We start from the raw sequence: 27,963 nt of genomic DNA on the forward strand, positions 1-27,963 counted from the left end.
TCGGCCCTGCACTTGCTGCAGGAGGGAAGGAGACCGAATGAGAGCAGGCAAGAGCTGGGCTGGAGGCAGCTGTCACTTAACATGTGAATGTTCAGGGGGCAGCCTGGGATCTTTATAGAAACCTCCCCCCCCCACCCTCTTTTTCTCCCAACAAGCGGCATGGAGTTTCAGAGCCAAAAGAGGATCTGGGGGAGGGGCTAGCAAAGGGAGGGAAAGAAGGAGAGAGGGAGGTGAGGGAGTGTTGCGCTGTCCAAATGTCTGGCACAAGAGATACACAAGAGCCAGACAGTTCACGCAAGAGGCGTACGAACCAAACTGGACTATACAAGAATCTCTGAAGGGGAACGTTACTACAGCTCTAACCTGGAGACAGTGGAACCAACTGGAACTATTGGGCTCTAGTGGCGGCACATCCCATCAGTTGCCTCAACAAGAAAGGAATTTCTCTGTCGGAGAGGGTGCAACAAAGAGGAGAGAGAGAGTGCTGCCAATGGGAGGGGGCGGCTGGAAGCAGAGAGGGACATTGTTTGCCTGTGGCTGTGGGCAACGGAAAAGCATGGGTTATCTCGCCTAATGTGTGTGTGTGTGTGTTTAAGAGTGTAATTGTGAGTGAGGGAGTGTACACAAGTGCAGTGTATATGTCCATAAATGTATGAGTCCACCCGCTGAGAAAGGAGGCCTGCCAAAGGATGCTGAAAGCTAACAAGATTTTTCTTCCCTGGTTTGAATGATGACAGGGGAGCCAGTGGAATTGTTTTGTTAGTTTACCCTCCTCTGTGCTCAGGGGTAAGTATGCACTACTGTGTCCTCAACGGTCAAAAACCGCCAAATCTTTCAGCCCGGGGTGGGCTCTTTCAAACTTTCCACAATAGGCTGCCTCAGCAGGGAAAGGTGCAGTGTGGCTGTGATGCTATGTGGACCACTCTCGTTTTGACCGAAGGGGATTTGGCATGAATTTGTTATGAGCAGGAACAGCTTGGAGGAATTTGGTTCTCATTAGTTCTGTCTCTGAAGAGCGTGCCTTTGTGCTTGCCTCATTGCTACTATTGTGAGTATACTTTCTTTTTGACAAAGTTTGATTTAGAAAAGTAATCATTGCAAATGATTTTTTTCCAGGAGCAAGCTCATAGTGTTACCTGAAAAATAAGTTACACTTTCAATTTTACATCATTTTATGGTGTCTTTTTCTATGAATTTGCTAATAGGCACCAAAGCAGTGTGAGAAGTAAATGACAAAATGAGTTTGAATGAAAGTTTTTATCACGCAAATGGTAGACAATAGAAACAATATGAAAAGACACATTAATATGTTATGTCAATTCATTTTAGCTGTTAAATGCTAATCTGTTGTGTCAAAATAGGACCTGAGCAATAGTGTCAGGGGCTTTTATGTGTCTCCTGGGTAAGCCTACACCTCTCCTTTTTAATTAGAGAGACCACTATCTAGATTACTACATGAAGTCACTCACACAGAGACAGAAGTTTTGATTTACGACCATTGTCCCATCTATAAAAAGACATCTCCCATGAGTGCACTCTCACTGCCTGCTGTAATCTGTAACACCAGCATCTACCACCTTCTGTTGGCCATATTGGTGTCAGATTAGTGGTTCATATTGTTATTGTGGCCTCTAACGAGATCCACCATATTAATTACTTAACCTTAGCCTTTGTGGCCACTGAAATATATAAATTTGCTTTGTTCATTAATTGTTGAAAGTATGAGATGAGAAAATGCATGAATTATTATCTATTTATTGAAAAAACAAATATCACATGCAAGCTTCTTTAAGGGTCTTCGGAAGTACTATAGATTGTCCATGGGAGTAACTCTCTATCATTAGGTTAATTTGTTCCATTGGGATTCTGTCTGTGACATGCTCCATAAATCAATATCTAGAGTGGGGGTCTTGAACTGGAGACCATCAGATTAAATGGATGGATAGTTTGGGTCATGCCTGGTAATGGACGTTTTGTGATCCTTTAAGCCCTTTTTTACAGAAACAGTTTGAATACTTTATTCTGTTTTAAGCTTTAAGTGGGTGACTGATTGCGCTTGTTTAGGAGATCATCTTTAATCTTTCCCTAGCAAACAACTACTTTCGTTTGTATTCATTGCTCTGAAATCAGCATGTCTTTGATACTTAGTTCCCAAGTTTGTCAAGGCCATGTCAATGTTCAAAACAGGCACTGGGAGTCACTGAATAGTTGTAATATTGTAATAACAGACTTGGTTAGGAATGATCATGCAGCACAGTATTAGCTGGAAACAGTGATAACAACTGCTTTAAAATCTCCCTGTGATCTTCATGTGAAAGCGATGTCCTTTACAAATAAGAGAAAGCATGTGGTGTCTATAAGTGCTATATGTTTATATTATTATCTTCATGCTTCTGATCTCCAGCTGGATGTTCTTAGACCTGCATTTGCATCCACTAAAATTACATAGCCATGGATGTAAAGTCAGAACTATTTGGCAAGACATGTCAAAACAAATGCAATTTTTAAAAATATTTTTAGAGAAAAGCTATATGGTCTCAGCAAGTTAGCCAGTTAAACTCATGAGTGCCTTTAAATTGTATGTTAAATTACTCCAGAAGAATATGATTATATGATGATCAGGAGTAAAGGAGCTTCTGTAGCAGCCAAACTACAGTGTCAGCTCTGTCAATACAGAATTTACTGCTACCAGTCTCTAGCTGATATAAGGAGGCACCAAATCTACTCAGCTGAAGCATGGGCATATATGGGTTTTCTGCTCCAGTGATTCAGAAATGCTAACTACAGGGATGGGTGCAGCTTCTGTGTGTCTCATGCTGCTCTGCTTTAACAAACACTGATCCAGAATGACCTGGTCTGACCTAGATGACCAGTAGCAATTAGTGCTCACCGAGCTTTTCATTTTTAACTATACTTAACAGTGAAGGAATTCTATCTCAACTATCCACAAGCTTACCCTGGTCAGTATCTACAATAGGCAAAGCTAAGACGTTTCACTCTGCTATTGTTCACTCCAATCATTATTTACTTTATACAATAAAACATCATCAACAATTTGTAGAAAAAAGTCTGAATTTTAGTGGTAAAATACTGCCCTAGAATGAGTTCTGTTGCAGCTGTTCTCTTACAAAATTTTACTAGAAAAGCTAGGAAAAAAATTGTTGTCTTACAGTATGTACTGCTTTTCAGACATGTCCATTCTGGCCCACCTCACAATATCCCAATCCCTTCTTCCAAAAGATGAAAAGAAACAGGACCCTCGGCTTTTGTGACAAGGAAATGAAGCAGCATTTTTATGCCTGTCATATTTGATCAGGACCTAAATGGTTTCCCAGGGCCATCCCGGGGCTAGTCCTGGCAAGAGACACTAGTTCTGGCAGCCAGGGAGAGCAGTTGGCATCCTCGAGGAGAGTGCCCTCATAGAGAGGCCTGTCACTTGCATTTCTATGCCCCATACTTGCAGTGCAGTGTTCATGTCTTAGTGCACTAACAATCAGAATCAGCCACCTCTTTTATTTTGCATATGCTGTGGGCCAGAACAGAGACTCAGTTTGTGCGATCTTCTCCACCATATGCTTCTGTATGCTTGTGAATGGGCAGAAAAACAGGAAGAAAAAGTGTGTTTAATTGAGATCTGTAGTGTGTGGTCTATATTAGAGCTGGCTGAATATGCTGCTTGTCTCCAGAGATTACAGCACCCTTGGAGAGGCTGAAGGGTTTGTGATGCAGGGTGAAAGTTGCCAGTGCACTCACTTTGAGTCCCCTTGTGTTTTAGGCAGCTGAGGTGATTCCTGCATGCATGGCCCAGGGGCCTTCTTTTACCTCACACCTTATTCGGCCACGGGCTGAAGGATCATGGGGAACCTCATAAGCAGACCTAGCTGCCTGGGTCAAAAGTCCAAGCAAGTGAGGTCAAATGAGGACTTCCTCAAGGAGTGCTACCAGCGGCAGAGAGAATGGCCTCTCCCAGAGCCTCCTAGGGACGAGAGGAAGAAAGAGGATGTGGACAATGTGGACCATGTGGACCAAGTTCCTCCACAGGTTCCCACACCAGACAAAAACAGGAGCTCACCTGCTCCTACTGTCACCACTACCAGCACATTGGATAATGCCTGGAGAAGCACACCTTCCCCGGCCAAAACGCCATACAATGGGTCTTTGCCCAGGAGGACTAATGTTCCCGAGTACAGGAGATCCCCCCTGGGCCAGTGCGGAACAGCGGAGAGAAGAGCCAGCCTGCAAAGACGAGACTCCGGGAGCCCATGGTCATGGAAAACCTTGAGCTCAAGAGAAGTCACAGAGGTCACCGAAGTAACAGAGACCATTGTGACTGAGATTGTAGAGGTGACAGAGTATCCACATGGGCAGAAGGGTGGTGATCCCATTGTGACCAGGACTGTTAGGGTCCTCACTGGAGCAGCCGAGGAATTAGCAGAGGTTGTTATATTTCTAAGCAACATATTATCAAACAAGTTTTGTTTCTGCGTTTGGGATATAACTAGCTTTGTGATATCAAATTTTAGCAAAGTAGCATTGTGATTTTGCAACTCACATCCACCAAGGTGTACTTGGACTCTCCATTTCTGATACTCTCTGCTCCTTTACTCTTGTCTGGAAAATACTTAGGAATGGAAAATATTTGTGGGTTGGGTTACTAGTATAGTAGTGTAATCGTAGTGCTATAGCAGTCGTAGTGAACATGGTATAACATACAGTTGTATGTAAAAGTTTGAATACTGTGGGTAAATTACATGTTTTGTTGATTTTCTACCTGAAAAAAAAAGTTAACGTATAACTTAAATGTAGCACATTCTTCACATTTAGTTCACAATTTCCATTTATTTGCTAAGTTTAACATATTGGAAAAAATAACTATAAAATATAAAATGTGTGGTGGCTTTTGTAAAATCCAGTAAATAAACAGTAATTGTGTATTACATGTGCAGAAGTGGAGAGGATGTGTTAACTTATTTTCACTTAGAAAGTCAACGAAACATGTCACTTGATCAGGGGTGACCAAACTTTTGCAGTCACACTTTATTTGGATGGTCCCCTATAGATGATTTACAGATACTTATGTTATTGACAAACTTTCTGGTGATACTCAGTTGATTATCAACAACATTATGGTTAGGGTTAGGTCTAGGAGTAGGTTTAGGTTTTGCCTTGCGGTTAGGGTTAGGTTTAGGATTGGGGTTAGATGTAATCAGACCTTTCACACACAACTTCAAGTTCAGTTGCATTTAATAGATATTAATAGATATTTAGTTGAATGTAAGAAAGATAGACTGAGTATCTACAAAGCATCTACAGAGGACCATCCAAATAAAGTGTTATCACTTTTGTATATGACTGTGAGTACAAAACAGTATAGAAAGACTGTTCATGAGCATTGAACCAACGGAGGGAGTTTTGTGACAGCTAAAACAAAACCATTGTTTTTCATTTTTTTAAACATTCAAGCTTGTGAAACTGCAGTTTATTTAACATTTACATAACTTTTTACTCATAGCTGCAAAGTGATGGCCAGTCCAGTTCGGAGCAAGACTCAAGTCTGGTTGTATGGAAGGTGCCGTTTATTCATTTAACATTTCATTTGTTTGCTGGGTTTAAAAGCACTCTTTTAAAAACGCTTGTTTGTTTTCTCTCATGTCTGATAGCTGAAGATGACCCCTATGAATTATATACATATGATGTTTTCTTCATTCAAGGGTGCCAGAAGTGCTTTAGCTCTGAAAGATGAGTTTGGGGATTCCGAGACATTCCAGCAAAATCTCCAGGCATTGCTAATGTGGGTTTGTGAGATTGAAGAACTTACGGCAAATCAAAAGCCTCCCTCCTCTGAGTATAAAGTGGTGAAAGCTCAGCTGCAAGAACAGAAGGTATGCTCATGGCTACATTATATTGAAAAATACACCCCTCCCTCACCCTAAGAAAGTTTTCATTAGTTTTTTATGAACTTTCCTACTTGAGGTGAAATGTGAAATTGTGAATTGAACCGTGAAAGTGTTTTAGGGCACCTTTTTTCCTGAAACTGCGCTAGTACTGAGGAGTGAATTACAAAAGTTCATGTTCACAATGCTCCCCTGAACGCTTTTGTGTACAGTTCCTGAAGGGAAGTTATTCACCTTTCAGCCCGAAACAGCTGCCTTTGTTAGTATAGTGAGTGAGGTGAAACATGCCTGGATAACCACAATGAAGCCTTGATACATGAGACAAACGTTTGACTTCAGTGGCACAAAGAAAGAACAAGGCATGTTTGGGAGCATGCAGGTTCTCCAAGACAAGCAACAACTGTGCATTTCCAACCCTCTCCAAGCTACATTTTCTCTCAAGTGAGAACTGTTGACATTTGAGAGTATAGTAGGAAAATCAAAATCTATTTAAATTGATAGTCAATGTTTCCCAGTTTGGGAAGCTAGCTACATATAAACCGTCCTGAAATGGTCTCATATGTATACATCCTGAGTTGGCAGTATCAAAAACTCTTAGAGTACAAAGTCGCCAGTGCATTGTGTAAACAGCATGAGCTGATCTTGTCCAACAGTTTCTGCAGCGTCTTCTAGAGGAAAGGAGACCTAGCATGGAGACCATGATGCAGGAGGGCCCACGTTTGGTAGAGGCGCTTCACGGAGAGGAAGGAGAAGGAGCCAAACTGCAGCTTCCCCATCTCAAACTCAGATGGGAGGCTTTACTCTTGGGTGCCGACAGAAGGTCAGCACAAGGCCCTCAAAGCTCTTTATTTGTTTCTAAAGAAAGTGGTATGGTCAGCTCCTGAAAGCACACATGACTGATTTGGGATTATTTTAACAGGAGACAGAGTTTGGAGGTCATTTTGCCCCAGGCTCAGCTTTTCCAGGAGAGAATGGATGGTCTTCACCAATGGCTCATTTCAGTGGAGCAGGACCTAGCTGAGCTCCGTTCTGCAGAGAGGGCAATGCTTCATCTACAGGAGGCCACAGAACAGGCCAAGGTACCAGCAGCAAGCTTTTGAGGATATATCTCAGATACAGTATATAACCTTTTTGTGTGTGGGTAAGTTTTTCCTGTTGACTTCCAGGCAGTTATGGAGGAGATAAAAGCAAAGAGTGCAGACTTAGGAAAACTTCAGCAGTGCAGTCATGATCTCATGGAGAAAGTCTCAGGTATCATCTCTCTTTGTGCTCATGAATGACCATGATGCATTTGATATCAAGATAATAACACTTGTCATTTAATTCTTTCCTATGCTTTTCTATAGAAGAGGAGTCGCAACTGGTACAGGAGAAGACGGACAGTTTGCGGATTCGATACTCTGTGTTGAGTTTAAGCAGTGCTGATGTGCTTCAGAGACTAGAACAGGCCCTGGAGGCTTCCAGCCGATGCACCTCCAGTCAGGAGGACCTGCACCTGTGGCTGGGCCGCATAGAGAGAGAACTATTGGGGCCAGCTCAGTCTGGGGATGCAGTGCTGTGTGTTGCTGAGAGACAGAGGGTAAGAGAGAAAAAGCGTTTCTTCACTGTTTAAAAAATACAGTGTACAGTATTGTGCTTAAAGTACTGCGCAAAAGTGCCACATTAAGTATGAGTTATTCATTTCTCATTGTCAGAAAAAGCAGGAAACATGTATTTAACAGAAATTACACTAAGCCTCAAAAATTAAGTGCAGTGTCAAATCTATCAGTATTTTTGTCCACTCTTTACTTTCTGTACACTCTTTAACTCTTCCAACCATCCAATCTTAAAGCTAATAAGTGCCCCTGAAAAACTGTTCCCAAAGCTGTCATTGACATTTTGTTCCTCTTCAAACAGACATTAACATTTACACAAGCAACTACACAAACTCACCTTAGCTGCCATGCAAATTTATTTTTCATGTGGATCTGAAGTTGCTAATGGAGATGTTTCTGATGAGATTAGATATAAGATAATCCACTTGAAAAAGTCAAAGAAACATCAAACTTCTTGAGGGGAAGTCCAAGCTGATCCAACACGCCATGATGTTTCATTGTACTATAAAATTACACATTTATTTTCAAACCAACAGACTTGGAGTGTTCACTCCTTCAGTCCTAAAACAAACAATGATTCATTATATCCCTGCATATTTTTTTGACAAACTGAAAGCAAGTCTCCTGAAAAGAATGGAAGCTGTAATAGAGACATAGAAAAGATGTAACAAATTCTGAACAAATTAAGGTATATTTAGTTGTTGAGGCTTTTTTGTAATTTTCTGGTAAAGTACTTGTTTTGACTGGAAATTAAATAAATGGTATCATATAAATGCTTTAAATAAATACTTTAGTTTCATTGTGAATGTCTTGAAAACATTTGATTGTATTTTTGAAGTCACCTGCTGCAACTCCTTTTATTTACTTTATGTAATGACTAGTTGGAACAGGCAGTTGAGAAGGAGTTGGCCTGGTTTAGAGCTACGTCCCTGGGATTGGAGAACCTCAAAGCCATCAACCTGGACACTGAGGTCATTGCTACCCAGCTCTATGAGCAGAAAGTGAGTTTCTTCTGTGTAACAGACTGGATATCCCTATATTGTGGCATATAATGATTCATAAAAAAAAAAAATCTGTAGGTGGTCTTTGGATTTAGTAGAGAAAGAGAGAAACTACTTATTATAAGTATCAGTTTGTGAAAGGTTTCAATGTAGTGTTGAATTAAATTTAATTTGTTTCTTTTTTCCCCACAGATACTTGCAGTGGAGATTCTACAGCACAGGTTTAATATAGAGAAAATGGTGAAGATTTCTGAACTTTTACAGACCTACAGTGAGAATGGGGAAATGGAAAGTCTACAGGTACCATTCATAACACTATAACTGCTTGTGTTTCTAGTCCTACAAATATACTGCAGATGGAAATGTTCCAATGCCTTTATTTTTTCACAGACAAGTCTAGATGTTCTGCAGGAGCAGTGTCAGATAACCACTGGCACAAATTCCCATGTGGTGCTGCAGCTGGAGCATGCTCAGTCCCTCTTGTCCCAGTTCTCAGAGGGCTATGCCGAGGTGTTACCATGGTTACAGGAAACTAAAGCCCTTATAGGCCAGCTTGCCCTAAACACCATCAGTTACGAAACTTTCAGAGAACAACAGGAGCTCTTACAGGTGCTAAAAACCCTGCCTCTTCACTGCAGGGCATTTCTATTCCTCCTTCCTGTTTCAACTGCCATGTCTTTGTTTTGGCTTTCCCTATTGAGTTTATGGGCAGTTCACCACTAGGTCATCCTTTCAGAGACCTTTCGAGCTATTTCTAGAGTGTTTACAATCACAGCCGTTGTCTTTATTGAAAGAGAATACAATTAAAAAAAAAGTAATGTGTGCATGTGTTCCCAAACATTCGTCATCTAAACACATTCAGCACCTGTGTAATGTGAAAAAAATGCTAATATGAGCTCTCTGCACAGGGTCTAAGGGAGTCTATAGCTGAGCACAAGCCCCTGATAGCCCGACTGGGGATGCTGGCCAAGCGTCTGTCAGACCTGAATGCTAGCCAGGCACAGCAGTACTGCCAGAGGGCAGCAGAGGCTGAGCAGCAGCACCAGACCATCAGAGACAGAGTGAGAGAGGCTGCTTCAGTCCTAGAGGAGTCTCTGCCTCGCTACACACAGGTAATATTCACAAGAACAGTCATTGCTGTCATAAGTAAAGCCTCACTCCCTTTTTTTTGTTTTTTAATTGATTAATTAATTAATTTATTTATTTTGAGATGGGACAGTGCTACAGTTTGACGTAAGTAAGTGAGTTATGTTGAGTTGAACGTATTTGAGAGCGATCGTGGCTCATTCGTCTTTTTTCCTTCGGTCATTTCATCATCAGCACAGAATGGAATCAGTCACTCTGCTAAAGAGTTTCCACTCCATGCCTTCCAGGTTTGTCAGATGCTAGAGGGCGCCCACAATCAAGTCCTAAAATTAATAAGCTCCAATGGAACTTGGAATTGAAATTTGCAAAATTGTAATTTGTAAATTCTTAAGAAATTTTGTACAGATAAATGCACTTGTTTTCTTAGCACTAATAGCAGTAGTGCTTGTGTCTTATGACACGAAACATGTTTGCTGTAGAAAAACAGTATTTTTTTTAAATAATGGGGGAAATAGCAAGTGATGAGGCTCCCATTAAAACTAGCTCTGAGGCAGCTCAGAGTCATAAGTCTCTCTCAGTGCTTGAAGCCCCCTAGCAGACAGACACGCACACAGCTCACACAAATATATAAACAAGCAAGCTACAAGCCACAGCCTACAGAAAGGAAATATAAGCAAATTCAAAGAGGTTACTCCTAATATGTGGTATTTTATGTTGTAATTTTATGGGCTTAAATAGTCAAAGTGTATTTATCAGATTTCATTATAATTCTTCTGCTTCTAACACCGGTGTAAACATTGTGAAGATGCTATTGCAGTAGAGTTTTAGCTTTTTGAACGCTTGTAACTGGTTCAAAAGAATAATCTGTTAATGAATCAAGCATCCGAGACTGGATTTTTTACCCTGACCATATATTTTATGGAGTTTGTACAGAATTTCAAAAAGGTAATTTTCTGTGTGCTTATTTTATATGCAAATGACAACTGTTGTTATTTTCAGTAGCTTTTGTTTGTCAAATTACCATTGCTGATATAATGGTAATTTCCATGGGATTTTTCTAGGGGATTTTCATTATTGTGTAAGTACAAAGCTAACATTTTGTAGCTTATATCTTAAACACTGACATTTGTTGCTCATGACATTTTTTACTTTCGATGTGGCCGTTTGGATGTTGACGTCAGTAAAGATTTAAACTTTCTGAATATCACTGGAGACTGTTAGCTATATGCCTAGTTTGACATTACTCTTGCTATTGTGAGTGCAGAATATAGCTCAATTAATCCACAAAAAGCTTGTTACATCAATACAAAGGGTCGACTGTGTGACATTACATCACTGTTTTTCTCGGTCCTGTCCATCACATTCGTCCGCATGTAAAATAGCCGCTGCAAAGGTAAAATTATTAAGTCCGCTTGACTGGAAGTGTTGGTTTGAGTGGCATGGGATTTGCTTAATGTGATGCAGTCTCCTTTAAGATAATGAGTTGTTTTTCTGTCCTATAATCTGATTCAGAGATACTTTCAACAGATTTTTTATGACGAAAACACTATACATATTCACATAGATGTATATAGAAATTTAAAGACCTGGTCAGCTGGTACATTTAGAGAAAATTCTGAGTTTTTACCTTTGCACAGTGACCCTAAATGTCTCTGCTAAGCTAGTAAATCATTCTATCGCTTCACCCTGCAGCTGAATGAGAGGATGACACTGATAGGAGAAAGCCTGGAACGTCTGCACAGCCACATGCAGGCCTCAGTGATTCTGCAGGGCCTGACTCCTCGTATTCAAGAGCAGCTGCAAGACAATAAGCACAATCTGGCTGAGCTCTCCAAGCTGGAGATGACCCTTAGCAGTGTGGCATCTCAGACTGAAGAGCTTCTGGCCAACACACAAGCAACAGGAGACAGCGCTATCAGCACAGGTGAGTGGGGAGTAAATGGCTTATTTTTACCTAGTTATTTTTAACTGTGAAAATAATTATAGTATCTATGATTACAGTTATATAATTATACTATTAAATTGCATCACACTGTTTTATATGAACTGGGTGTACTTGTGTAATCTCCTAAATATGTTGCATTGTGTAAAACATTCAGAGTTACATTTATTCAGCTAGCAGATGTTTTTTATCCAGAACAACAGACAATATATGTAAATATCAGTAGCCAAATCAATAAAAAGCATCTATTTATGACCTATAAACACAAGAGCCATATCATAGCTTAATCAAATTAAATACATACAAATGATGACCTTTAAGGACAATTATTAAATGTAGCTTCTTGTTTTCTTTGAATGTCAAATGCAGAGTTGAGAGTTTGAATGTCAGACTGCAGTGCTTAAAAAATGAAGTGTGACTGCAGAATAGTGTTCCTAGGTGTAGTCTGAAGAAGTAGGTCCTTAGACCTTAACTCTCTGAGGACTTTCTCTCTTTGATTTAATCTCCACTCTCCCTACAGCCATCCAGGCACGGGTAGACGATCTGACAGGTCAGTGGCAGGAGGCTCACAGGCAGGCTCAGGAGAAGGAGAAGTGGCTGCTCAACCTGCTGGATCTAGCAATGAGATTTTGGAGTGACGTAAGCGATATGACAGCTGGGCTGAATGACGCGCAGCAGGCTGTTCTGGACCTAAACTCCAACAGGTCTGACTCCGAGACCATCCGACAGAGCCTGGAAACCATGCAGGTAATGGGTCACACAGGGGAATGAAAGGTGTCAGTAAAGAGTGCAACAAACAGTCTAAGAATATATGAGTAAGCGATCCTTTCTCCAACCTCTTTGGCATGTTGTGAGAGAGAAGCCAGGACTTTGATTGGGCTCTGAACTACCGTTCTGACTCCTCAGACACTGAGGGAGGACATAGATGGACTACAAGGGGAACTGGACACACTCGGAGTTCTGGGTATGGAACTGATGTCAGCTTGTGGAGACACAGACAAGCCAGAGGTCACAAAGAGCTTGGATGAGGTCAGTTTTTCAAACTAGAATTAGTAAACCCTTAAAAATACTCATTATGTATGATTAATGTTTACTGTTTTTGTTTTCTTAGCTCTATTGCACATGGAATAATCTAAGTAAGATCTGGACTGAATGCCATGGTAAATTGGAAGAATCTCTACAGCTGGCACTGAATTATCAGGACACCATGCAGGTAAGTGCGTAATATACTACACTGCCTTTCTGGCATCAGGTTGTCCTTATTTGACAATAGGCGCTTCAGATTATATTTCAAAGTCTCTACTGAATGCACTGCTCATCATTCAGATTCAGACTTGACAAGTAGTTTTATCTCTTGTGTCTTCTAAAGCAGTAGGTCTGCTATATTGGACACCTTATATTTGCCTTATAAGGGTCTTATCTTTCAGAATTTAGAATTTTCAAGGAAAACTGAACAAAGTGCAATGACAAACGCAAAGATTTTCTGTTTATACGCACGTACTCAAAGAGAAACCATGACTTAACAAAACTGCATGGTGGTTCCACATTTACAGATTGAAAACAATACTAAGCACAGCAGAGTTATCCATTTAATTTTGTAGATCATTTTGTGGATCACTGAACAAAGATGGGGATTAATGATCAGTTGGGTTCTTGCTCACTGTGTCATAACTGAAAACTACTGGAGGATACTGACACATTCTGCTCTCTTTTTGCAGGGACTGTTTGAGTGGCTCAAGTCTGCAGAGCTAAAGTCCACTGAAGAGTTTTTAGTGGGTTCTGACCTGGGATCTGTCAGAGAGCAGCTGTGTGACCTAAAGGTCAGACTTACTGACTGGGAATCACCACAGGATTATTCTATTGTAACTCACCTGGGGCTTGGCAGGTCATGTCATGGTTTTCCATGAAAAAATTCAACCTAAAGCTTCTATTTGTATCGTGTGCAAATTTTAAATAGTTTTTAGTCATTAAGTTCTAAAGTTTGCCCAAGTCAGGTTCTAAATAGTCATTTAAAATTTTACATGGTTGCAAGAATTGGCTCAAAGTTTTTACTTGAACATTTTCATTGAAATCACTGGCTTGACATGTCAGGTCCTAGTTCAGTTGGCTTAGATGACTGCATACAAATGTGAACTCTGCAAACCTCATAAAAGGGAACTTTTTCAGATGTTTTACATAATTAAATCATGAAGATGTACATAAAATCATTCAGATTGGTTTAATGTGAAACTCACTAAATCAGAATTGTTCGCTTGATGCTTTTACCTCATTATTACATGAAATAGTTCTGAATTCGCTGCCTAATACATAAGACATTGTTTTATGATAGTTTATACAATTAACCATGCCACATCACACACTCTGAATCATGTGTACGTTACAATTGAATTATGCAAAATATTTGAAAAAATAGTGGAATTTCCATTTAGCATAACACTTGTTGTTCCCACAGGAGTTCAAGAGGGAACTGTATCAGAAGAAGATTGAAATTGAGAGTCTGAACCATCGCTTTGTGTGTCATCTCTCACCGGGCTCTGAGCGGCCGGGATCTGTCTCACCACTGTGTGACTTCCGGCAGCGCTGGGATAGCCTGGAATCAGAAACTGTCAGCAGACAGGTGTGGCCCAGTCACATTGATACTGATAGTACTGCTGTGACCTCTAGGTTTACCAGATAGAAAATAGCCCTCTTGATGCTTAAATTAGCCCAAATTATGAATAATTTTAATTGACCAATTAACTACATGATTGCTTTCTTTTTGTTTTACAAAAACATTTACATTCTACATTTTGGCATGATGACACTAAACTTTGCTTAAATATAATGTGACCTGTCCACCCTGTAAATGTAAGAACAACAGCTAAAAGTCAGTCTATTTTAAGATAATGAAATCTAGCTGGCACATGCATTGGGTGAGTAACAGATAATTTAACACCAGGTGCTTCTATATTAGTCCAGTTTTCTGGTCTATATGGTTCAAGAGGCTAAAAATTGTATTAGATGTTAAACCTTCAGTGCAAAATAAAAAAAATAGGATGTGAGGAACTTTGCTTCATGGTGGCTTTGTATGTATGTGTGTTTGAGCAGCACCAGCTGGAGTGTGCGTTGTTGGGATTGGGACAGTTCCAGAATAATCTTGATGAGCTGCATGCCTGGCTCTCCCACACTGCTGACCTATTAAAGGTGTCTCGGCCAATCAGCATTGATCTGCAGACTTGTGAGATAGAGCTGGCCAAGCACAAGGTAAACACAGACTAATGTACAATAATATTTAATAATACAATAGTGGTCTTTTACATTGTACAGTATTTACAGAAAGTAATCTACTCTATATTGAAGTAAAGAAGGCAGCATAAAATGTTTTAAATATTATTCACTTATTTATTGTAGCTGCCAGTATTTAAAATTTGTCCATGGAAACTAGCTGAATGGTCTCTCTCTGGCTTGTGTGTGCACAGGTGCTGCGTAATGATGTGATGTCCCATGTCCACACGGTGGAGTCTCTGAATAAGGCTGGCAGAGAGCTGCTGGAAGCCGGGGGAGGAGACAGTCCTCATGGGCTGCAGCCTCGTCTGGAGCAGCTGAATGAGCGCTGGGAGTTTGTGCGCTGTGAAACAGAGCGCAGGCAGCTGGAGCTGGAGAACAACCTGAGTCAGGTGGACACAAGCACTGACAAACATCTCACAAAGCACATTCTCTCCCATTACACCAGGGCTGAGACTGTCTCCATCTCAGTTCTGCCAATTTAGAGCAAAACAAAACATTTTACAGTGTAGGTCAGTTTTTTCTTTTTGTATTTTCTCTATGTAGTCAGCTGGTCCACTGACCACCACTTTGTTTTCCAGGAGTGTTTGATGGATCATGTTTTACATCCGGTGTTGATTACTCTTGCACAGGTTCAGGATGTAACCATGGAGATCCAGGACCTGTTGCAATGGCTGGAACACACAGACCTGCGTCTGTCCTCCAGTAAGACTGTGTGGGGCATGCCTGACTCTGCTGGTGAAAGACTCAGTGCTCATCTGGTAATGCTGCAGGCAGTGAAAATGGTCAATCAAATTTGCGGAGTCTGCATACTATTGGAGTCGATTTTGCTGACTGTGCATGTTATAAATGTGTATATAAATAATGCATGTTTCATTCATAAATTTCAATAATTAATTAGAAACCTTAAATATTTATAAAATGGATGTTTCACTATAAAGTTGCTGTATTTCTGGTGTTGCAGGAGCTGTGTAATGAGATGGATTCTAAGATGCACACCTACACCAACGTGCGTAATGCTGTCCATAGGATGCTGGAGGGCAGCAATGTTGCTCGCGGCTCCAGCACTGAGCACAGCTTATGCATTCTGGAGCAGAAGTGGAGCGCCGTCTATACAAAAATGCAAGAACGCAAGGTGATGACACAAGTTTGGTCTTTGAGTTAAAGGGCCAGTATCATGGAAAACCCCTGAGTTTCATGTAGTACATAAACATTATTAAAGTTTCAAAATGTACCATTTACTCTCCAGTCCAAAATGGAAACTAAGCTGCAAAAACAGCTTGTTTTTAATCCATTCTTTTAGTGAGCTCACAAAAACCAACACAGTCACATATATTCATCTATTCAGCATGCAAAAGTTTGGCTCCACTTATTTCTGCAAAAGGTGTTTTTCAGCCTGAACTGCTTTTTTAACAAGTATTACAAGACAGATAATCAAAAGAGAGATCATTCACATATACCTGTCTTAAACAAAAAGACCAATAGATAAAAAAATCCTGTTTAATTTTAAGGGATAAAGAGGGGTTAGTAAATGTTCATGTAAAAATTCATTCTTACTGTTTATCGTACATAACTGTGCTCAAACATTAGAAGCGGTCCTCAGAGAAAAAAAAATTAAACGCAAGAAAAATGTCAGATATGGGCCCTAAACAGAACTCGTTCTACTCATCGTCTTCATATATGGCCTGATATAATCAGAGTTTGATAAAGCTAAATTAAATCATAAATTTACAATTTTATATCTACATAGTATCTCATGTATAAAAACCTCAAATGGTGCCTAGGGTGCACAATACATGCACAACAGTAATGTGTATATTGCTAAGTGAACACTTTGCTACTCTGCTAAACACATGAGTAAACACATTGCTATCTGGAATAATTGAATCCCCCTTAGTAATCAAGAAAGTTTCTCATCTTAAGTAAGAAATGTACCTAGTTTTATGGCACTTGGGGGTTCTGTCTACTCCATTATTCTGACTTATAGACTTTTATAGCCTTGTCCTTGTTTCTATGGTCTCATTCTCTAGGCTAAGTTGACAGAAGGACTTGGTCTGGCTAAGGAGTTTAACAGTAATGTACAAGATCTGCTGACCAAAATGGCAAAGTGTGAAGAGGCCATTAGTGCCCTGCCTGCTCCCAGCTTTATTCTTGACACTATCAGCACTCAGCTTCAGGAACACAGGGTAAGTCTATGTGTTTGCATGCTTGATTTATTCAGAAACACTTGTATGTGTTTATGTTTATTGCAGAAATGCATTTCTGTTATACTTTAAATATTCTGTCATGGCAGTTGCTGGTGAGTGAGGTCCATTCATACGGAGAGAAGAAGACTTGTGTGGAGAATGCTGCCACTCAGCTTTCAGAGCTCAGCAGGAAGGAGGACTGTGATGTAGTGCAGAACCTGGTGATAACCGTGCAAGATCGCTACAGGAAGCTTCACCAGCACACCACAGAGAGGGGCAAGGCTCTAGAGGAAGTAAGGAGACAAGTTAAACAGGTAGGTTAACTCCTCGCATTGCTTAAAATGAATGTGATCAAGCAGTGAACATGGGTACACAGTGTCACTGATGTGAAGCACTGCTTTTATGAAGCATCAGAAGCTAAATGTCAGTAGATTTTGTAATGCCTGCATTGAGTTTTGTGTAATACCACTTGCAGTTCAGTGAATCCTGGCACCTGCTGATAGACTGGATGAGTGAGGTGGAGCAGACGCTTGACACACATAAAGAAATTGCTGTGTCACACGAGGAGATCAAACAGCAGCTCACTGAGCAGAAGGTACCATGCGCTCAGATGCAGCATTGTATGGATTGCACAGCACTGCTTAACAAAACATTTTTTTTGAAATACAGACATACAGTGGATTACTAAGCACAATATGCAGATAACTGATGTTTAGTGTTTATATTTTTTTGTGTTTGCAGGAATTCCAGAAACACTTCCGCTCAAAGAGGCCCATGTATGAGGCCTGTTTGAAGAGCGGTCGCTCACTTTTAGAAAAAGCTCAGAATCCGTCAGACACTCAGCATCTTGAGAACATGGTGTCTGAGCTCAGAGACTCTTGGGACACCATCAGTGGGAAGTCCATGGAGCGGTAAGTCTTTTTACCAATCAGTGATTAGCTCCATAAGTGATGATTCCTATTGATACACTTTGAACTGGTTTCAGTATCGTGCTGTAAATGATGTTATCATTTCCTTAGGCAACATAAGCTGGAGGAGGCACTGCTGTTTTCAGGCAGGTTCACTGATGCACTGCAGGCACTCAATGACTGGCTATACAGGGCAGAGCCACAGCTTGCTGAAGATGTGCCTGTAGGTGGCGAGAAGGACCTGGTCAATAATTTGATAGATAAGCACAAGGTACTGTTTTATGAATGTCTGTCTGTATCTATAAGTGGGCTGATTATATCTCTGTGTATATAATATCTGGCTAAAATTGGACTGGGTCTGTATCATAGGTATTCCAGAAGGAGTTGGGGAAGCGTGCTGGCTGTATTCGCACCCTGAAGCGCTCTGTGAGGGATCTGACTCGTGGCAGCACTGCTGATGCCCACTGGCTGCAGGAGCAGATGGAGGAGCTGGAGGTCCGCTGGGATGCTGTGTGTAAACTCTCTGTATCCAAGCAGGCCAGATTGGAAGCAGCACTACAGCAGGTACTCACACATCTAACTAGAAATATGATGTATAATGCATCATTGGAATTATGACCAGCAGCTGATATACTCATATCAGCCCACTAACATGGCACAAATGAGTTTGTCTGCTGTGCTGAGTATAGTCCACAACTCAAAAATTCTAGATAGCAGCAGTCCTATGGTGGTACCTTTTTCATTGATGGATGGTGTAAAGTGTGCCTGATAAATTGAGCCCCCCCACGAAAAACCATATATTAACCATTAACCACCCCTTTTTGGATTATCAGTCATTTTCTTTTCCATTTTCTATTTGTTTTCTATTTTCTTTGATTTATTTGTTTTCTTTTACTTTAAAAAGTCCAGCTATGCATTATTTATGTTTTATTGACCCCCTTACCATGCTTATATAATTTTTACAAACATATCACATATACCTTTTTTTTTGTTGTTGCAAGGGCTCAATTGTGCAGCAACAGATGGGCTACTGTTAGTAACTGTAAAGCTGCAAAAGCAGGTGTAACTCACAAAATGGCCAAAGAGTGTAGATTCCCAGGTAATCATAATAGACTGATTCTGGTTGGTTCTGAAGACTTCTGCTATAATTCTGAATCACCACAGGCAGAGGAGTTTGATGGAATGGTTCACTCATTCCTTGATCGTCTTGCGGACATCGAGAGGGTTCTGAAATATGGAGCACTGCCTGAGGAAGAGGAGGCCCTCGTGGCTTTTCGCACACAGCACCAGGTATGGAGGGAGGGGTTAAGGTAAATGTTTTTTTAGGATAGTAGGACTACATCTGAGAACATTCAGAAGTGATATTCCTGCCTCATTTGAACAGGAGTCCATGAATTCTTTGAGGGGTCAGCAGGCACAGCTGGAATCCATACAGGCCCTAGGAGAACAAATTCTGTCCTTCTGCCACCCTGACTCTGTTATCACTATAAAGTCCTGGATCAGCGTCACCAAGACTCGCTATGAGGAGGTGAGTGAACACCTGGATAGCTTTCACAGTTTTCACAATTATGCTCTCTATTCTCTTTATTGTTGCTGCCATAAGAAAATCTAAAATAGCTATAAATGAGAAGAATTAATCATTAAGAAACATTCTTAATGTATGTTAAAGGGCCCATATCCTATATTTTTGTGGTATTTTTTTCAGCAGCCCATTTACATTTATGTAATTTTATGTACCAAAACAGTCATGATTTATTTTTTTATGACTGTTTTCCAACCTCTCTTCATCCCTTAGAATAGCCCTGTCACAATTATTACACAACTTTCTAATTGCCATTTTTTTAAATAATCACAAATATTCAGATGGTCGCAGTTATTTAAGCTGACTGTAATTGTTTTCCACAGTCTTTAATTTCAGGAACATACTATGCCACAACTAGCATTGGGTTGAAGCAAATATATCTAAATAAGGAAAGCAGTAAATGAATACACAATGAAACATCATGAGACTTCTAACTTGGCACTCTAAAGTGTTTAGTGGGCTTTGTGAATAATGTTTGTTTATTTGTAAGTTATGTGGCTAATTTTAATGTTATAGCATACATACTACCATGTATGTATATGTTTCGGTATATATACTTGAATGAGTGTTTTGTTTGTTTTTTTGTTTTTTTTTGCATTTATTTCCATTTTTAAGAAAAAAATGGTTTGTTTCTGTGTTATGGTAGATATCTGTGTAAGTGTACAACCAGCATTAGCTACTAAGTAAAAATACACACACACAGAAGATGATTCTTTAAGGGTTCTTGAGTAAAGGCAATGGTTCTATTTAGAAGCATAAGTTCTGTATAGAACCATTTTCTGCTCAATTGGTTCTTTGCACAGTGAAATGGTTCTTCAGATTGATGGAGAACATGTTGTATATGGTTCTATATTAACCCTTTTTGAAAATGGTTCTATCTAGCAGCAAAAAAGATTCTCGAGGTTCTTCAAGCTTGACATCATAACAATAGAAGAATGCTTTTTTGTGCTATATAGAACCATTTTTAATGGGTGGGACTAAACTGCTGTAGGCTAAATAGGTGGATATATCGTTGTGACATCATGAAAACAGTGAATTAAAAACAGGCTGCTTTTGGAGTTTAGTTTCTATATATTGACTGTATGCACTGGTTTGTGAGTTTGTAAGTTTTGAAACAATGTTTACATACAACATTAAACTCTTTTATTTAAAAATAAGCGGTGGAAATTCGCTTTTCCGTGATATGAGCCCTTTAATGTTATTTATTCTGAGTAATTTTGAACCATTTCTATTGTGTTGTGCATCATGAAATGTTACCATAATGCAGTGGCCAACTGACGCTATCAGATATTGTTAAAAAACATATAAAATAGATTTATAAGCTTTTTATTAGAATGCTGCTATATTTATGTATATGTGTGAATCTCTTCTGTGCCTCAGGTTCAGACATGGGCGCAGCAGCAAGCCGAGCGGGTCCAGTCCGTGCTGTCTACTCTGGAGGCCGAAAGGGAGGAAGTGCAGCATCTGTTGGACTGGATCTCCTCTGCTGAGGAGTCTCTGAACCTCAGAGAGCAGGAAGCCCTGCCTCATGACATGGATCAGACAGCAGAACTTATCCACCAGCACACTGTACATAGGCTTACCAACTCAACATTTATCATATTCATGGTTGCTATTTTTCCTTTAGGTGAATTAAACTATGGAATGCCATGCATTGCTTCCCTTTATAGGTTTTTATGGATGAGTTAAAGAGAAAAGTGCCTGAGGTTGAAAGTGCAACAAAATCCTGCAAACACAAGCTGACTCCTAAGCAGCAGGTGTCTCCTAGCCACAGGATGCCAAGCAGTAAGTGTGCACAGTCATGTTTATGAAGCTCACTCACATATTGTGATGTAACATATGTTATGAATATGTCTGACTGTGGGGCTGTGGTGTTTGTGTAGAAAGGAGAGGCTCACAGAAACCCCAGGCTTCAGTACCGTTGCCTCTGGAGAGGCTGGAGCCTCACACCCCTCAGCTCAGTCAGCTGATCAGCCAGTGGCAGAAACTTTGGCTCTTGTCTCACAACAGACAGAAGAGACTAGAAGAGCACCAGCAGAGACTCAGAGAGGTTATTACTGTCACTGTGCCTGTGTTATAGTAAGATAAGTAGGATAATAATATCCACTAAACTCTACACTCACCATCCACCATCTGAAACACTGAAACATTTAGAGATGGTATCCTATCTGCTGCCATGCATAGTTTGTGTTATCCATACTCTTTCCTTTCTTCATTGGTCACTTCCTGGCCACAGAGCTGCATTGGCTGACTTTTTTGGCAGTGGATCACTCTAAACCTGACAGTGACGCTGACCTGTCCATTACCCAGCAGGTAGAAGGGAAAAAATGCTTATGATTTTTTCTCTTTTTCTGTTTCTGGCAGCAGTATGTCATAGTTTTGACTTAGTATTTCAAAATAGTGACTTGCTTTCTTGGATTATTGATTATTGTGTCGAAATAATTACTTACTATCTCAAAATAAAGACTTATTTTCTCAAAAGTCTTACTGTAATGAAATAATAACTTATTATCCCAAAGAATTACTTTCATTGTTGATTCAATAACTGATTTTTTGACATAGTATGTTGGAATTTGTCTTAACAATGATGGAAATGCTAGGTCAATGTTTTTGAGAAATATTTTGAGAAAATAAGTAATTATTTTGAGGTATTAAGTCAACATTTTGACATACTGCTGACATATAAGCAGTTTTGTCTCATCTACATGGTGGGAATAGGCTTGTATATATTTTCAAAACCATATCTAAAAACCCAAGTAACGCAAAGCCAAGCACCCAAGCAAAAGCAGTGTCACTGCAGAATGATTCACCACCCAATTGATAACCACACCAACAACTGTCCTTTGCTCAGAAACTGACCCGTAATAAATGCAGTACAGGGCAACAGACAAAGAAAAGAGATACACTACATACAGTATACTATATAACTACAGTCTGTAAGTGCACACCTATATAGTGGACCTATTTGGTTGGTGTGGCCAGTGAATGGATGTACAGGGTAGATGTTTCTAATAACGTGGATGGTGAAGGTATGTGGACTGCATGTTTCCATTTTTGTGAGTACATTGTTTATTGATTTGCTCTAAGGTGTGACTTACATACCTATGTTCTCGCCTCTGAAAATTCTGTTTTTGTTCACTCACAGTTGGAGGAGTTTGCTAACTTTGACTTTAACATCTGGCGCAAAAGGTACATGCAGTGGATAAGTCACCTTAAGTCTCGGATTTTAGATGTTTTTCGTAGCATTGATCGAGATCAGGATGGTAGAATCACACAGAAGGAGTTTATTGACAGTGTTCTCGCCTCAAGTAAGCATTACTCTACCTTCATTCTACCAGTAATTGTGGTTCATCATATCTGTTCATTTTATGTAATTCTATATGGTTAATAGCTTTTGAGTGACATGTCTAATCCTTACCCCTTACATTTGCTTCTATGTAGAATTCCCAACCAATTCCCTGGAAATGACAGCTGTTGCGAACATCTTTGATGTAAATGGTGATGGATTCATTGACTACTATGAGTTTGTGAGTGCACTCCACCCAAGCCGAGATCCTTACAGAAGAACAATAGATGCAGACCAAATCAATGAAGAGGTGTGTTACAGATTAGTGTTTATTTGAGTTCTTCTCTGAACTTGGTCTGTAGGGTCTGACATTGTCATGGATTTTTATTGTAATTTATAGACTTCTAACAGACATTGCACAACATCCTAGGTGAGCCGGCAAGTTTCCCAGTGCAACTGCCCAAAGAGGTTTCAGGTGGAACAGATTAGCGCAAACCGATACAGGGTAAGAGTAAAATCATATGGTATATGTACAAAGGTTTATGGACACCTCCTCCTTCAGTGTTTCTCCTCCTTCTGTCTTTCAAAATGAAGACTATTAATAAGGAGTTTGTCATCCCTTTGCTGCAGTAACAGCATTTACTCTTCTGGGAAATCTTTACACTGGATGTTGGAACATTGCTGTTGGGATTTGAAAGCATTCAGCCACAAGAACATTAGTGAGGTCAGATAGGGATGTAGAATGACTATTCTGGATCACAAATGTCATTCCAGCTCTACTGGATGGAGTTCCTTCACTCCATAGAATGCAGCTCACTGCTGGGGGGCTTTATACCCCTCAAACTGACGCTTGGCATTAAGCTTGGTAACCTTAGGCTCCTCTGTGGCTGCTCCAGAGTGTCTCTCATTTGAAAGCCCGGGTCATCAATGGGTGCACCTTAAAGTAGATGAATTCACTGATTATAAGCTGTGGCTGGATACTTATAGTCATTTAGTGTAACAGGTGTAATCACAATTCATTGTAAATCTATAAACTCAAATGTTGGTATTATCTGCAGTTTGGTGACTCTCAGCAGTTACGAATGGTGCGAATTTTACGAAGCACGCTCATGGTACGTGTTGGTGGTGGATGGACAGCCCTCGATGAATTTCTGGTCAAGAATGACCCTTGCAGAGGTGAATAAAATATTTTACTATTCTGCTCTTTCATTGTGAACTGTGAACCCTATACAAAAAAAATGTACTGTTGCATCTCTTAGTGAAAGGTCGGACAAACCTAAAGATAAAGGAGAAGTATCTGTCGCCTGAGTCATTTGAAGCATCAGGTCGCAGAGGGAGCACGAAGGGGCTGGCAGTGAGCAGGTCAAACTCCAGCCTGAGTTTATACAGCAGTGCTTCAGCTCCTAGCAGTCCTTTAACTCGTAAGGTCAGTCCTGTTATTACTTTAAACTAAAAAAGCTAAAATAACTTTTAGTGTAACAGTGTAGAGCCTAACAGAGGTCACAGAAATAAATCTGTATGCTATTGCTTGTATTTACCTGTGTATTGACAAAATAAGCATAGTTCTGCCTGTCTATATTGCATTTTTTATCACTTGCTTTATCTGATGCAGGCACTGTTACGCAGAAGTTTCTCTGGAGATCGATGCATTCGACCCAGGAGCTCAATAGCAGCATTAGGCACAGAGCAGTTTTCCACAGCAGGAGATGATGACTCTCCCTCACCCACAGGTTTGTTAGCTTGGTTTAGTCTCAAAACATCTCCAAAAATATCTGTGATGCATCTTATAAACATTTTAATTCCATTTCTGAAATATGATTGGCTAAGCCACATTCAAAGCTATTGTTAAATACTTGATATACAAACATATGAACCCACACATCAAGTGAATTCTGACATAATTCACCAAGACATTAAAAAACACTGTGGTACTTTGTAAAAGTATTTTGTAAAATCAATAAGACACAATAAGCCACACATTACAGAGTCATTCCACAAGATCAATGCCAAATAACAATGCTGAATTTGTGACGGAGGGGAATGTGGAATATTTTTTTCACAGTTATTTACACAACTTTTAATTAATGCAAAAAAAAACATGATAAATTATTTCTGTGTGACGGGGTGGACATGCTTCCGGTCAAGAATGGAGAAAACAAATGATCAATGTTGAATAAAAGCAAAACTTTCCTCCTCTCTAGACATGAGGTCATTTACTCTTCATTATGTCAGTCATTGTGAAGTATATAATTTTATGGTTAAAGAAGTGCTTGTGACAAGGTGAAAAGAAAAACTCAAGGACAAGGAGATAAATTATTACCTTTTTTTACTTTTTTAAGTGTATTTTTTCCATACATTTGAGCTTGACAAAGGTTTGACATTAATAAAAGTTTTTATTTGATGGCCATGTGTGTATAGATTAAATAATCGTGTATGCACATATATATATATGCACACACACACACTTGACCATCTATACACGCATGACCATCAAATAAAAATTAGTTATTAATAGTTATTAATGCTATTAATGTCAAACCTTTGCTATATATATGCTTGCATTGCTACCAAGCAAAATGATAGATGCTTGATGCTTGAAAATAGTCATTAGCAGATTTCTGTCTCTAATACAAGGCATTGAATTGACTGAAATGACACTCTTTTCATAGAATGACTCTACAATGATTTTACAACAGTTAAGGGGGTTTTAGGACCTCCAACTCCAACTCTTTTAAGCATGATACAATCACTATCATGCAGAGTGTCTGGTTGTTTATTGCTGCACATGATCTACAATTCTGAGCATTTTTAACAATCGTCATAACAACTTTTTTGTTCTCTGTGCACCTCAGAGGAAGCTGACAGAGCTCCTACATGACCCTTCCCTCGGCTTCCAACAAATGAAAGCAACAGGACTCAGGATCCTCACTGCTCTGAGACCCACAAAGAGGAACAGGCCAAAAACAGTGCACCTTGTCTCAGTAAGGATCTGGATAAGAATACTCTAAACACCCAATCTGTACCAACCCTGGCTGCCAGACTTCATGTTGTTCCACCAAGTGCTGTTTGGTTCATGTGAGGTCAATGTTATCAGTCAGAAGTGTCATGAGACTTTCATCCACTTGACTTAGAAATTATGCAAACTTGTTGTTTATCATAACATGCCATTGATTTGTCAGCCTATTTTTTTTACAAAATATACTCAATATGTTGTCTGTCATGAGAGACTTGAAGCATTAAGATGTTCTGCATGGGTATTAACTGCATGATGCCTCCTGACAAATCCCAAATACCTTATGTAATGCTTTTTACAAGACATAGTGTTTACTGAGATCATCATTTTCTTCAAGGGCCTTGTGTGAGTATGACAACTACGCCAATGCCTTCTTTATGGCTTTACTGACTAGTCTGTTCATACTCTTTCTCTCACACACTCACAGCAGTGTTCTGATTCACACTTAGGTAAGAGCTGCCCTGCAGATAGTGATGCAAACCAAAACAAACAGACCTCGCTCAACTGCCTTAAGGCTTGAATTAATGTCTACTGTATTATGTATTGTATAATTGTAATCTCTGCTTTTAAGGTCCATTTTTATTGATCTTTGTGGTTGTAGAATTTCCTCAGGTTTGGTGAGTCAGACTATTTTATTAAGATATTATCCAGAATTATCCAGAATTGTCAGATAACATGGCCCTCATACAAAGGTACTTTGTAATTCCAATTATGAGTTTTTTCTCATTTTTTCATTATAAAAACAGATCAACTGAAATCAACTGCGTAATGATTTTGTTTTGGTCTCTAGCTGTGTAAATGTCTTGTTGGTGTAATTATTTTTCAGCTTATATCCACACATAGGTTTTTAAATAATTATTTGATTTTGAACAATCAATTCAACTGTATCTTTAAGTGTCTCCCTAAGAGGATATGAAAGTGTAGGTCTCCATGAGATTAGCATCATATGATTTGTCCAACAAACATTTGAGCCAAAAGAAACCATGTATATTTGATCTGCTTTTGCATTGTGTCCTGCTCAGGGCCACGTCCTGTGTGTTCATTTTCTGCCTTAAATACTCTTGTGAATGTTGAGACATGGCACTACTATATGAAGGTGCTAGTTCTAGCTTTTGCTTCATGTTACATATCACGTACGTGTCTTTTCTGTTGATATATGAGCTATGAAGACTATAACACTGAAAACATATGGTACATCAGACTTGTGTAACAGAGGTCCATTAGCAAAGGTCAGGAAGGGTCTGACAATGGAAGGGTATAGAATGTTCATGTTTACACATACGTTTTTCTAGCGCTGTTTCTTCATCCATACCATCCAGTGTATGACTGCGGACTCTAAAACACTGGAAGGAGTTTCTCCTGGCTATGCACCTTTCTGGTGACATCAAACAAAACACTGCATGTATTCACTACAGCACACGTTTAAGTCATTGTAGAGGAATGTCACTAATATGGTGTCTCTTGTAAAATAAACTTTTTTATAGAATGTTGTCTATAATGTGGAAATGTTTTGTGAATGTTTTTCGGTGTCACAGTCACAGTGCTGTTCTTTGATTAGCAGCTGCTACAGTAAACAATACAACTTAGCTGCATCTGTCAAAGGAATCAACATTGATATGCATCTGTTGGGGAGGGTATTAATCAGGTTGCATGACTACTATCTATGTAGTGGATCAGATTACTGCTAAAACCTTTGTGATTATAATACAAAAGGTGGAGCAGCAAATAATTTAAAGGCCAGATGGTGGTCTAATTTTGGACTTTTTATTTAATGTCCTCTGCTAAAACCTTTCTTAATGCAGAAACAAATTATGGTAAAACTTTTGTATGGTTAATTTTGTAAAATGTAAAAAAACATGAAAACGATGCAGCAATTTTTCACTGTCAAAAAAAAAACTGTCCAACTGTCCAACTCCTTGTTGCTTCACAAATGACCAAGCTGCCCAGATCTCAGATCCCTGTTCCACCTAGGCCACCCCCTCCCACAGTACCCACTTCACAATTATATTTGTCACAGGCATAGAACAACACAGAACATGAAATCAACACTGAAATTAGAAACATAAATGTAATTATGCACTTGCCAGTTCTGACACACACCTGCCTTTACCACAACAACAGCTCATCATGTCTTTGCAGTTTTAAAACTTCAGCAATACAATCTGAGAGAGAGTGAGTTATCACAAACAAAAGTTTCACAAGATAA

At 39.6% G+C, this 27,963-nt stretch overlaps 1 protein-coding gene across 1 annotated transcript; it reads left to right on the forward strand.

Moving 5' to 3' along the window:
- Positions 1 to 209: 209 nt before the first annotated feature.
- macf1b (microtubule actin crosslinking factor 1b) lies at positions 210 to 27,231 on the forward strand. The gene is made up of 40 exons (XM_036588098.1): positions 210 to 1,048; positions 3,776 to 4,437; positions 5,513 to 5,569; positions 5,712 to 5,882; positions 6,548 to 6,714; positions 6,814 to 6,973; positions 7,061 to 7,145; positions 7,241 to 7,473; positions 8,371 to 8,490; positions 8,683 to 8,790; positions 8,881 to 9,099; positions 9,399 to 9,602; positions 11,269 to 11,500; positions 12,039 to 12,265; positions 12,425 to 12,547; positions 12,630 to 12,731; positions 13,237 to 13,338; positions 13,971 to 14,135; positions 14,606 to 14,761; positions 14,977 to 15,174; positions 15,415 to 15,543; positions 15,747 to 15,917; positions 16,813 to 16,968; positions 17,076 to 17,282; positions 17,444 to 17,563; positions 17,710 to 17,879; positions 17,988 to 18,147; positions 18,246 to 18,440; positions 19,041 to 19,166; positions 19,261 to 19,404; positions 20,839 to 21,027; positions 21,129 to 21,243; positions 21,342 to 21,508; positions 22,604 to 22,766; positions 22,900 to 23,054; positions 23,175 to 23,249; positions 23,803 to 23,920; positions 24,004 to 24,170; positions 24,357 to 24,474; positions 25,597 to 27,231. The coding sequence occupies exons 2-40, from the start codon at positions 3,856 to 3,858 to the stop codon at positions 25,620 to 25,622; spliced, it is 6,282 nt and encodes a 2,093-aa protein (XP_036443991.1). The 5' UTR covers positions 210 to 1,048; positions 3,776 to 3,855; the 3' UTR covers positions 25,623 to 27,231.
- The last annotated feature ends 732 nt before the right edge of the window (positions 27,232 to 27,963 follow it).

This window comes from Colossoma macropomum, unplaced genomic scaffold (genome assembly GCF_904425465.1).
Source record: "Colossoma macropomum unplaced genomic scaffold, Colossoma_macropomum, whole genome shotgun sequence".
Classification (NCBI taxonomy): domain Eukaryota; kingdom Metazoa; phylum Chordata; class Actinopteri; order Characiformes; family Serrasalmidae; genus Colossoma; species Colossoma macropomum.